Here is a 12,786-nt window from a genome sequence, read left to right as displayed (position 1 = left end):
CACCTCAGCCTCCCAAAGGTGCGGGATTACAGGCTGAGCCACCAAGCCCGGCTACTTTTTAATTCTATTTTCAGAAATGGGAGAACAAATGATCCAGCAAATTAGTATCTGGATTCAGCTATACTTTTTCTTTTTTAAAAAATGTGTATAAATGTAGGGGGAACAGATGCTATTTCCATACATGGATCCATTACTCAGTGGTGAAGTCTGGCTTTAAGTGTAACATCACCTGAGTAGTGTACATTGTAATTTCTCATCCCTCATCCTCCTCCACTGAACTGAGCTACATTTCATTTAGTAAGGTATGTAGCTATTTGTGGCCATATACTATGCTACACTTGTAGCTAAATTTAATGGGAACATACATCCTAGATGCTTAAATGCTTAAATACGTCCAGAGAAGAACAGGTGAATGTGTAACTAAATACACGCATCCATCTGCCAAGTCCTGTCTTGCATTATTGCCACGTGGCAGGCATTACCCGGTGGGCTGGGGAAACTACCCTGAAAGGCTACCACTGACATCTTCAGCCAGCTCCAAAGAGGACAATCTAGTATTTTTTACAACTCTGCTGTTAGTCTAAAAATATAAATCCAGGCTGGGCATGGTGGCTCATGCCTGTAATCTCAGCTCTTTGGAGGCTGAAGTGGGAGGAAAAATGACCTGGGTATGTTGGCACACATGTCTGTAGACTCAGCTACTTGGGAGATTGAAGCAGGAGGATTGCTTGAGTCCAAGAGTTTGAGGTTGCAGTGAGCTCGACTATGTCACTTCACTACAACATGGATGACAGAGCGAGATCCTGTCTCTAAAAACTTAGAGTAAGTGAAAATAAAAATACAAGTCTATATGAGCACAATTAAATTGGAAGTAGTAGTAGGAAAAGCAAACTATTCCAATTAGCTAATTTCCTTTTAAGGTAGGACTAAGCTGCGGTTTAACCTAGTCATTTAAGATTCAAAATTTTAAAATTATATTTTTATTTCTAGAAATCTTAATTAGTTAGCTTCCAAATTTGTCTAGATTTATCTGCGGACTCTTACAGTGGTCTGTAATTTTTAATTTATCTTTTTTTTTTTTTTTAACTCATTTTTACTTTTAAAAAACAGAGACAGGTCTCACAATGTTGCCCTGGCTGGTCTTGAACTCCTGGTCTCAAGTGATTCTCTCAAAGTGCTGAGATTACAGGGATGAGCAACTATGCCTGGCCAGGTTTGTAAGTTTTTTGCTTTTGAAGTTGGGATCTTGCTCTGTTGCCCAGGCTGGCATGCTGCAGCATGATCATGGCTCACTGCAGCCTCAAACTTCTGGCCTCAGGTAATCTTCCTGCCTCATCAGTCTTCTGAGTAACTAGGACTACAGGTATGTGTCACCAGAGCCAGCTAATGCTGTTTGTTTGCTTGTTTGTTGGTAGAGATGAGGTCTTGCTATGTTGCCCAGTCTCAAACTCCTGGGCTCCAGAAATCTTTTCACCTGGGTCTCCCAGTGTGAGTCATTGCACCCAGCCAGGATTGTAACTTTTGATTGTGAGTTTCTGTCCAGTAGGATGCTATCTGGAGAAATCCTGTGGGATGGTCTGGGTATATCCTTCACAGAGGTTTTACAATTGCTTCTGTTACCATCCTGGGAGTACTTTTATTTTATTGGCTTAATGAAAAAATTTAAACATGTCAAAAAGTAAAAAGAACAGTATAATGAACTCCCATGTAATGCCCACTCAGAATACACCTCTCACCACTGAATTATTTTATTATTTTTCAGAGACAAGGTCTTGCTATGTCATCTAGGCTGGACTCAAATTACTGGGCTCAAAAGGCTCTCATATCTCAGCCTCCTGAGTAGCTAGCACTATAGGGACACGCCACAGAACCTCCACTGGATTATTTTAAAGTAAACCCCAGATGGCATACCATTTTACTTCAATGTGTATTTCTTTTTACAGGATTCTTAAAAAGAATACTAAACCAATAATTGCTTAGTATCAGCAATTTTCACTCTGTGGTCAAATTACCCTGATTTCCATTCTCTTTCTCTAATTTACTTAAAGTGAGAGATGGAAGAAGGGAGGAAAATGGGGTGGAGAGAGGGAGGGAGAGAAGGAGGGAGGAAGGGGGAGAGAAAGAGAGAGAGAGAGAGAGGAGGGGAGAGAGAAGGGGGACTGAAGCAGGATCCAAACAAGTCGGGTCATTTTTCACATTAATGTCTCAGCTTACCATTCCCAAACCAAGCTGGCGGTGCACGTCTAAACCCTAAGGATTTGTGAGGGCTTCTGGTCTTTAGGAAGATTCCTTCCACTCCTCATTCCCAACACAAGGACGAGCAAAATTCTTTACCACTTTCTGATGCCAAGGGGAATGTTTTTTCCAGACTTCTTTTCACAGAGCGGGTAGCACCAAGAGTCCTTGGCTTTACCTTGACTTTACCCTAGTGTCTCAGTTCCTACTTTCTACTTTGTATAGACCCAAGGCCTCTTCTCTGCACTTGGGTAGCAATTAAAACGCAAGTCCCCAGTGTCCTACATCTTGTTTTGTGTGGCAGACACACGTTTATACAATTGTCAAAATGATTGAGCACTTAAGAATTGCTTATTTTATTGTATGTGAGTTACACATTAATTAAAATATAACCCAAGCCCCTCGATTATTAAAATCACCTCTCCCGGTCAGCATCAGCACCAACTCCTCTTAATACATGGGCTTTTAATTTTCTTTTTGTTTTTTGCTCCTGGGATGCCCCTTGCTTTCCCTTATTCTCATCTACATGTATTTCAATGATGTTTATTGTATTTTCCCCAGATTCTCTTAGTGTTTTGTAGTGTGAGTGTTAGCAAATTCTTTAGACTAGTGTTCTCAACCAAGGGAGATTTTGTCCCTAAAGGATATTTGGCAACTGTCTCTGTCTCTGTCTCTGTCTCTCTCTCTCTCTCTCTGTCTCTCTCTCTCTCTCTCTCTCTCTCTCTCTCTCTCTCTCTCTCTCTCTCTCTCTCTCTCTCTCGATAGGGGTCTCATTATGTTGCCCAGGCTGATCTCAAACTCCTAGTCTCAAGCAATCCTCCTGCCTCAGCCTCCCAAAGTGCTGGGATTAAAGGTGTGGGACACCACTTCTCGCCTGGAGATATTTTTGGTTGTCACAGCTAGAATGAGAAGCCAAGGATGCTGCTAAACATCCTACAATAAATTGGACAGTTCCCCACAACAAAGAATTACTTGGCCCCAAATGTCAAGGGCACCAAGATTGAGAAGCTCTAATTTAGATCATCCTATGCCATTAGAACTTTATTGTAGAAATGTTTGTCTTTCACCTTTGTATTTCACAATGACACAGTCTAGTGATTACTCATTAGGAAGATATCTTGCCTGAAAGTTTGCTTTAGAATTCCCCAAAGAAGACTTTTCAAAAAAAAGTATGGGAAAAAGGGAAGATTGTGACAATGTATGTCTTCATCTTTTGCATCGTTACAGTGCTAAGATACAAACTGCTGTTAGAGTAACATTTCAAAATTAATCACAGAACAAATTAAAGGAGTGTAGAGCTAATATTAAGAGCCTTGAGATAATCACGTAACAATGAAAAGTTTGTATGCCTGATGTATATATTTGACAAATTATAACTTTACATTCTAATCTGAAGTTCACCAGTAAATGATTGCCCATATATTCTGGATAAGCGATGAGAAATCAAGCTGGATCCCTTTAGTGGTTACTGAAATTCAAGAACACCATCCTGGGCAACACTCCCCACTGAAAGCATTGCTTCTACTACTTTTTACCATCTAGAACTGTTGGGTATGCTTCTGCTGCAGTACTAATAACATGGTATTCCTGGTTGGGATACACTGGTTGCAAGACAAATGAACACAAGGCAAGACTTGGGTTTCAAGCTGTGGAAAAGTCTATTGATCTTATTTTTATGGCTATATTTCAGGTTACCAGCAGATACAGAGAATACACAATGAACACCCCTTTTCCTTCCAAACAGCTTAAGAAATAAAGCCTTACGGATAGAACAGAAGCTTCTGTGGAACTCTCAGGATTCTGTTCCCTTCCTTCCCCAGAAGTAACCTCTCTCCTGAATTAGATGTTACTCGCTCCCATTCTTGGTTTTATTTTCATATTACGTGTGCAATCCATAAACAATATATGTTATTGCTGTGCTTGTTTTTAAATGTATACAAATGCTGTTAAATATATCTTCTTAAAAAACAAAGCTAGGTGTGGTGGCTCACACTTGTAATCCCAGCACTTTGGGAGGCAGAGGCGAGAGGATTGCCTGAGCCCACAGGTTTGAGACCAGCCTGGGCAACATGGAGAGAACTTTTCTCTACAATGAATCAAAAAAAATTAGCCAGGCGTGGTGGTGCACACCTGTAATTTCAGCTACTCGGCAGGCTGAGGCGGAAGTATCACCTGAGCCTAGCAGGTGGAGGCTGGGGTGGCCACAAGCGTGCAACTGCACTCCAGCCTGGGTGACAGAGTGAGACTGACTAAAAAAAGAATAGAAAAAATGAAAACAACTCCTCCACCCACATATCTTCTATATCTTTCTTGTGTTCCTGATAATTCCCTGCATTTATAGCAACACAAATCAAGAGAAGAAGCAAATGGAATTGAATGTATTCAGCTTCTCTCTCTTTAAAGAAAAACTCATCTGTAGTTGGTTGAATTTGTCCCCAAATTCACCTGCCTACAGTGCAATGTGCCCTTTTCTACTACATGCCAATGAAACTGGTTACTGAAATTCACACCCTTACACCCAGAGACGGGAGTGGTCACTAATACCTACAAGCTTGGAGTCCAGTTCTACTGTATGAAAAACACTGGAATAAAAAGTTTTCCTCAGGCTTCTATGCAAGGGTAGTTATTGAATACAGGTGGTGAATTCACTGCAACTGTTTCTACACAGAATTTGCTATGCCCACCTCGTGTGTTTTCCAAGGAATATTCATAGCACAACAGAAACCAGATTTGACCAGTCTATTTTCCAATATAAAACATCACATGCTTGGAAAGCAGACAACTGAAAACATAAAAGCCTTTATTTATAAGTGAATGACAAAAAATAATGGCTAGATATTTTTATCCCTTCCATTTCAGAAGGTAAGTAGAGGAGTGAAGGAGATAAGAGTAAAAACATTAGCTGGGTTTTAATAGTTCTTAGGATTCAAAGAAGCTGGTCTCAGAATAATACATTAGAGTCAGATTTAAACCAGGACACTCCCCTTAGAGAGACAACTGACATGATTATTGTTCTCTTTTCAGATACACAGGCAAGCCTGCTGATATTTTACACCAGGTTGGTTCAGCAGCTGTTAGAGAAGGCAAACATTTAGTGCTCAGAAGATTCATGGAGGGATGGAAGCACACTGCTGATTAGACCAAATGGCTTATTCAGAAAAAAGGTAGGCTGGGCACAGTGGCTCATGCCTGTAATCCCAGGACTTTGGGAGGTTGAGGTAGGAGAATTGCTTGAGGCCAGGAGTTTGAGACCAGCCTGGACATCATAGTGAGACTCCCATCTCTACAAAATAAAAATTAAAAAATTAGCCCCAGGCATGGTGGCCACACTTGTAATCCCAGTTACTCAAGAGGCTGAAGCAGATGGATCACTTGAGCCCAGTAGCTGGAGGCTACAGTGAGCTATGATTGTGCCACTGCACTCTAGCGTGGGTGACAGAATGAGACTCTGTCTAAAAAAAAAAAAAAAAAAAAAGATGCAAGTTATCTTTATTTTTCCCCACACACCTGCAGCAAGGACTTAAGATTGTTATTACCAAGTTCCTTCCCACTTCTACTAATAGACTCCCTCAGTGGAGCAGAGTCTGAGAAAGAACAAAAGTAGCAACGAGGAAGTAGGGTAGGATGCTAGGTTGAAGAATGTGTTTCTCAAAGGTTTTAGGAATTGAACAAAATATGATGTTTTAATGTGTTTAATATCTAATCAGTTAGCATGGTGATCAACGATCTTATACAGAAGTACAGCCAAAAGGCTTTGGAATTACAAGAGTAACTGGTCAGGGAGATTTTTAAAAATTCAGGCAAGATATTTTTTTACCATGAGTGATAGCTAGACACAAAGAAAGGCTAAGGTGGCATCAAAATAAAGCTGCGACAGAGATTTCGGTTTAGAGCTGTAAGCTGGTTTGGATAATCACAAATGGACCAGTGCTAAGGGCCATGGAGTGACTATGTCCAATACATGCACAGCAAAGAAAGCTCAGCAACTTTTTGAGAAAGAGAGGACAAATAAAACTTCAACAGACATGCTGACTAATTTTGAAAGTGTGCTTACTAGCCACCAAGCCTTCTCTCAAGACTCAACTTTCAACCTTATCTAGGTCAGGGCTGTTTATAGTCCTTATCACTTTTCCTTACCTAAGTATATCACTGATAGTAATTTCGGGGATGAACTTTTGAAGGTACTTCACCGTCTCACCAAGAAAACAGGCTTTATACATTTCATTAACTCCATAGGAGAAATTCTGGGATGCCAGTTTAATCAAGCCACTGAAAGCAGAGGAAAAAAATCTTTATAAGAGAAAGAAATGTATTATTACTATAAAACATCTTTACAACGATTAGGTTTTTTTGATGGCAACACAGAAATCTAGGCAAAGTCAGAAGAGCTACAAATTAAAAGAAAATCAACTTCTGGCCAGTATCAGAAGAAAACTTCATCAACTCAGGAGGCAAACATCTTCTAAACTCAAATTCCCAAAGAGTGCTGTTTTCAAACTGGGATTTTTTTTTTCTTTTTTTTTTTTTTAGAGTAAGTAGGAATTTATTAGAAGGCAGGAAAGCTCCTGGCAGCTGGAGGGGACCTGAAAGAGGGTGGCCTTGTTTTTTTTTGAGTTGGAGTCTTACTCTGTTGCCCATGCTGGAGGGCAGTGGCACGCTCACGGCCACTCGCAGCCTGAAACTGCTGGGCTCAGACAATCCTACTGCCTCAGCCTTCCAAGTACAGGCATGTGCCACCACACTTGGCTAATTCTTTTTGACAAGGTCTCACCAAGTTGTTCAGGTTGGTTTCGAACCCCTGGGCTCAGGCAATCTTCTTGCCTCTGCCTCCCAAAGTGTTGGGATTACAGGCATGAGCAACTGCGCCTGGCCAAGAATCTGCATCTTAGGTCAACATAATCTTATTGTTAGTTTTCTACAAAAGGAAATGACTTTGGTTATCAGTAATTTCTCCAGTGGTTTACAAAATAATGGTGACTGGCTTGAAGTAATCTTAGCAAAATAAGCCATCTGCTGATTTTGAGAGAAACAACTTCTTTTTTTTTCCTCCCAAATCAACTGGAAGGTTAGCAATATAAAATTTGGGTTGCCAGAAGTGTGAATGGCTTATGGTCTTACCTTCTTTTTAACAAAGACATCAGCCTGTCAGTCTGGCTCATCTGAATGTTCTTGAGAGTTAAAACATTATGCTTACTCTACAAAGTTATTAATTTGGAATAATAAAAAAATACCAGTCACAAATACAAGGACTTACCCAATAAGTAGAATATTGAGAAAGACAAAATTTCCCACATTAAAACATATAAATACATGAAATCATTTTAAAAGAAATAAAGTTGTTACCTATTGATAATTATATCCACAACATCTCTGACACTGAAGTCAAAGGGTCTGTAACCCTCCCGCTTAAAGGCAAGAATTGCATTAGGCCCTAGCCAAATACTGCCATCCATCCTTGGTGTGAAGTGAACTCCCAGGAAAGGAAACCGGCTATCTGGGACCTACAGATTTAACACAGCAAGGAACTATTAGTCCCATTTTACATTCTATTATAGATTCAAACATTCAACTGGTAATATAAAACACTTTCTTCCCATGCATTTAATTTGCATTGTGAATTGTATTCAGATATACTTTTCTTTTCTTTTTCTTTGAGTTGGAGTCTCACACTGTCAACCAGACTGCAGTGCAGTGGCTGCTCCCAGCCACCGCAGCCTTGACACTGCTGTTCTCTGGCGATCCTTCCGCCTCAGCCTTCCAAGGAGCTGGAACTACAGGTGTGCGCTACCATGCCCAGCTAATTTTTAAATTTATTGTAGAGATGAGGTCTCACCGAGTTGCCCAGGCAGGTCTCGAACCCGTGGGCTCAGGCAGTCCACTCACCTCAGCCTCCCAAAGCATGGGATTACAGACTGAGCCACCGAGCACGGCTCAGATATACTTTTCTATTACCATGCTTCTGCTTTGAAATGCCACACAAGAAACACTGATGCTATTGACACTAATACATGCTTTCCCATCTATGCATCTTTCTGGATTAAAAAAAAAAAGATGAATTATCCTACTTCAGGTTACTCTCACTCTCTCCCACAACAAGGGATACCTGTGACTGACAAGTAAAATCAAAGCTGTCAGAAAAAAACACACACTCATAGCACAGGCTTTTGCAAAATGGAAATATATGAAGTTGAAGAGATGAAATGATGTTTTGGCAAGGTCAAAAACATCAAATACCCGAATCCTGACTTTTTCATTTGGTTCAGTCTCATGTATTTTAAGGAATTCATTAACTTCTAGGGTAGTTCCAGACAGAAGAAAGAACTCTTCACTTAAAAACCTCTGTCTTCTACTTCCTGAAACTACAGGGTGACCACATCCCTTTTCTGTGCCTATAGATAGTGAACTGAGAAGAGGGTTGGGTACCAGGGACTTCCATAAGGGAAAGTTCTCTTCGGCGTGCTCCCTCCACCAGAGGGACAGCACTTCCCAGGGTGCACTCATGCTCTCTGGAGACATGTACTTGCAGGCGATTCATTATAATTTAATGACCATGAGGTCAGGAAAAAGATAAAGCAATTTAACCACAAGAGAAACAGATAAAAATGCTTACACAAACAGCCCTTCCAAATCTCTATTACTTCTGACCCAGGCAGAAGCTTTCGTTTTTCATTCCCTTAATGCCCATAACCATCTTGAGAAGAGGAAGAGGAGGCAGACGGAGCATTACCTACCGGATAAATATTTCCTTTTACGAGATAGCATTTTTCTGGCTTCAGGAGCAGGTAATCTCCCCGGAATGGCACAATTCGAGGATTGGGATTGCAGCCACTCAACTCTGAAATACGGTCTGAGTAAAGGCCTGCACATGTCACAACATACCGACATCGAATTTCCTCTCCCTAGAGCAGGATAAGAGAACCATGATTTGTATAAAGCAGAGAGGAGCAGGCTAGGTCAAGGGGGAAAAGCATAATGAAAAGGAAAAAAAGGGCACAGACGTAGAATTCCCTTCAAAAGAGGAAATCCAATGTAGGTATTGGTAAAATAAATTCATCAGCATTTAGGTGGCAGCTAGAAACCAAGGGTAGTGGCATGCAAGAAGATGTCACTTTAAATTGTGCACTTTAAACAGGAGACAATAATAGTTGACCTAGCAAGGACACCTAATAAACTCCATATGCACACATGCACATACACAAAACTACTTTACTAGGACCTAGAAGGGAGCTTCTTAACAAAGAAGCAAACGTCCACAAATTTGGCCTCCTTTGTACTACAGATAGCTTCCCCTGTCTGATCTGAGTAATTACCCTATTATTTTTTGGTTGCTTCACACTCAATAATCCTGCTCAGTTCCAGCTATAACCTACTCATCAACCAATCTCTCCTTACTCATCAATATCTACTTTGTGAACTGAGGCTACTTTAGAAATCTCATTCATTCAGTCCACATTTACTGAGAGCACACACTAAGGCCAAAGCTTGCTTTATTGACTAGGAGACTGCTATTGTTAGGCTGTTGTGAGTTCCCACATCATGAGTTTTGTGATTACCATCTGCATATTTTTAGCTTCATCTGTCAATTTGCCTAAATGACTTCATTTAAGCCCCATTCGCCACCACACTCGAATTCCCATTTTTTTATTTCTTGCAGAGTAAACTAGCAACTCTTCATTCTTATTCTTACATTTTCTTCTCAGCTGACCTATTTCTGAAGTCTTGAAGTTCTCACCTGTCTAAACATTTTTCTTTCCAGCCCTCACTGATTTAACCTTATTCTATTGAACTATATTTTTACCTCTCTCTGCGTCCTATTTTTGCCCTTGCTAGAAAGTTAAGTCTCTTCTCAAGTGTTATACATGTCACATTTTTTATAAAAATCAGATGAAACCTTTCCATAGTGAATTCAAATTAGCTAGGCAAAGCCATGATAGTTTCAAGACTTTTGAAGTCAAAGAACTGTCAGCAACAACAACAATACCTTCTAAGTAGGCTAATATTTGGAGGCCAGGTACAGTGGCTCGGCCTTATAATCCTAGCATTTTGGGAGGCTGAAGCAGGAGAATTGCTTGAGCCAAAGAGCTTGACACTAGCTTGAAAACAGAGTGAGAACTCATCTTTACAAAAAAAAATTTTTTTTTAATTAGTCAAGTGTGTGGCGTGTGCCTGTAGTCCCAGCTACTCAGGTGGCTGAGGTTGGAGGATTGCTTGAGCCCAGGAGCTCAAGGACAAGGCTACAGTAAGCTGGGATTGTGCCCCTGCACTTCAGCCTGGGCAACAAAGTGAGACCTTGGTTTCAAAAAAGAAGAAGAAGAAGAAAAGATAGAAAATAGGCTGGCTGGGGACACTGGCTCATGTCTATAATCCCAGCATTTTGGGAGGCTGAGGTGAGAGGACTGCCTGAGCCCATGGGTTCAAGACCAGTCTGGGCAACTTGGTGAGACCTCGTCTCTACAATAAATCAAAAAATGAGTCAGGTGTGATGGCATGTGCCTGTAGTTCCAGCTACTTAGAAGGATAAGGCAGAAAAATCACCTGAGCCCAGCAGGTCAATGCAGTGGCTGGGAGCATACCACTGCAATCTAGCTTGGTCAATGGAGTTAAGACTCCTATTCAAAAAAAGAGAAAAGAAAATAGGCTAATATCTTTCCTATTCATCTAGAGTTATATGTCAGAAGAATGAAAAATATTTTTATGTGATACAAATTTACTAATTCCTACTTAAAAGATCAACAATTCTTTGGTTCTTGGAATATAAAATGCAGATAAGCCTTTTGATAAATGCAAAGATAACAAAAGAATTTGTAGAATGAGCCCAGCATGCAATAACCTAATAATTCTCTCTCTTTTTTTGAGTTGGAGTCTCACTCAGTCGCCCATACTGGAGTGCGGTGGCTGCTCCCGGCCACCACAGCCTTGCCTGCTGGACTCCGGCCATCATTCCGCCTCAGCCTTCTGAGTGGCCGGAATTACAGGCACACGCTACCATGCCCGGCTGATTTTTTGATTTATTGTAGAGATGAGGTCTCACCAAGTTGCCCAGGCGGGTCTCAAACCTGCGGGCTCAGGCAATCCCCTCACCTCAGCCTCCCAAAGGACGGGATTACAGGCTGAGCCACCGAGCCCGGCATAATTCTCTTTTTTTTTTTTTATAAAAACTCTTAATACTACAAGAAAAGGATTGACAGTAGTGGGAAACTGCGGGGGGTGGGGGGGCAGGAAGGTGGGTTTGGCAGTAGTGAGGCATACCTCATCAACAAGGGTACCTGCATAATGAATATTTGTATACCTAACTCTGAATTGTATCCCACAATTTTAAAATAACAAATTTAAAAGTTAAAAAAAAACTCAAGCAACTGGACAGATGTGCTGGCAGATGCCAATAATCCCAGCACTTTGGGAGGTGGAGGCAAGAGGATTGCCTGAGCCCAAGGGTTTTGAGATCAGTCTGGGCTACTTGGCAAGACCTTGTCTCTACAATAAGTCAAAAATTTAGCCAAGTGTGGTGGCATACACCTGTAGTTCCAGCTACTTGGAAAGTTGAGACAGGTGGATCACCCAAGCCCAGCAAGTCGAGGCTTCTGTAGCCACAAGTGTGCCACAGCACTCCAACCTGGGCAACAGAGTTTTTTAAAACTCAAAAACAAAATAAAACAAAAGCCCTCAAGCAACAGTTCCAAAGAAATAAATTATTAAAAACTGTGACAGGCTAGGCACAGTGGCACACACCTATAATCCCAGCACTTTGGGAGGCTGAAGTGAGAGGATTGCCTGAGCTCACTAGTTCAAGGCCAGCTGGGGCAACTTGGTGAGACCTCATCTCTACAATTAAAAAAAAAAAAATTAGTTGGGTGTGATGCACACCTGTAGTTCCAGTTACTTGGAAGGCTGAGGTAGAAGGATCACCTGAGCCCAGCAGGTTGAGGCTGCAGTGGCAATGAGTGTGCCACTGCACTCCAACGTGGCTGACAGAGTGAGATTTCAACTTACAAAAAAAAACCTGTTACAGGTCTCTTAAGCTATACACAAAATAATAACTAAGTTCATTAATATTCAAACTAAATTTAGGTAAACATCAAATGATACGTTTGTTCAAACATAATTTTTTTTGAGTTGGAGTCTCACTCTGTTGCCCAGGCTGGAGCGCAGTGGCACCTCACAGCCACTGCAGCCTCAACCTGCAGGGACTCCAGTGATCCTTCTGCCTTAGTCTTCCACATGGCTGGTTGGTATGCCTTCATTCATTCATTCATTCATTCATTCATTTTAGAGATGAGGTCTCACCAAGTTGCCCAGGCTGGTCCCGAACCTCTGAGCGCAGGCAATTCTCTTGCCTCTGCTTCCCCAAGTGCTGGGATTACAGGTGTGAACCACCACGCTTGGCTAAATTTCTTTAAAAACAAAAACAAAACACCTCTACTGCTTTTTCATAAGGGAAACAGACTTTCTCCCCATTTCCAATGTATAAATCTTTAATTAGCAAATATTCCCCAAAAGCTTTTTTTTTTTTGAGTTGGAGTCTCACTCTGTCGCCCAGACTGGAGTGCAGTG

At 41.2% G+C, this 12,786-nt stretch overlaps 1 protein-coding gene across 1 annotated transcript in view; it reads right to left on the bottom strand.

Annotated features, from left to right (window-relative positions):
• The window catches only part of L2HGDH (L-2-hydroxyglutarate dehydrogenase), a 59,374-nt gene that overhangs the window by 3,628 nt on the left and 42,960 nt on the right, over positions 1-12,786 (bottom strand). The window contains exons 7-9 of the mRNA XM_021706876.1: positions 8,967-9,134; positions 7,579-7,736; positions 6,373-6,504 (exon numbers count right to left, since the gene is read on the bottom strand). Of these exons, the coding sequence (XP_021562551.1) occupies positions 6,373-6,504; positions 7,579-7,736; positions 8,967-9,134 (458 nt within the window). The remainder of the gene's footprint in view (positions 1-6,372; positions 6,505-7,578; positions 7,737-8,966; positions 9,135-12,786) is intronic.

The sequence above is a fragment of the Carlito syrichta genome, unplaced genomic scaffold (assembly GCF_000164805.1).
Source record: "Carlito syrichta isolate Samal-C Ts95f unplaced genomic scaffold, Tarsius_syrichta-2.0.1 Scaffold316190, whole genome shotgun sequence".
Classification (NCBI taxonomy): Eukaryota; Metazoa; Chordata; class Mammalia; order Primates; family Tarsiidae; genus Carlito; species Carlito syrichta.
This window is presented reverse-complemented; position numbering and strand designations above follow the sequence as displayed.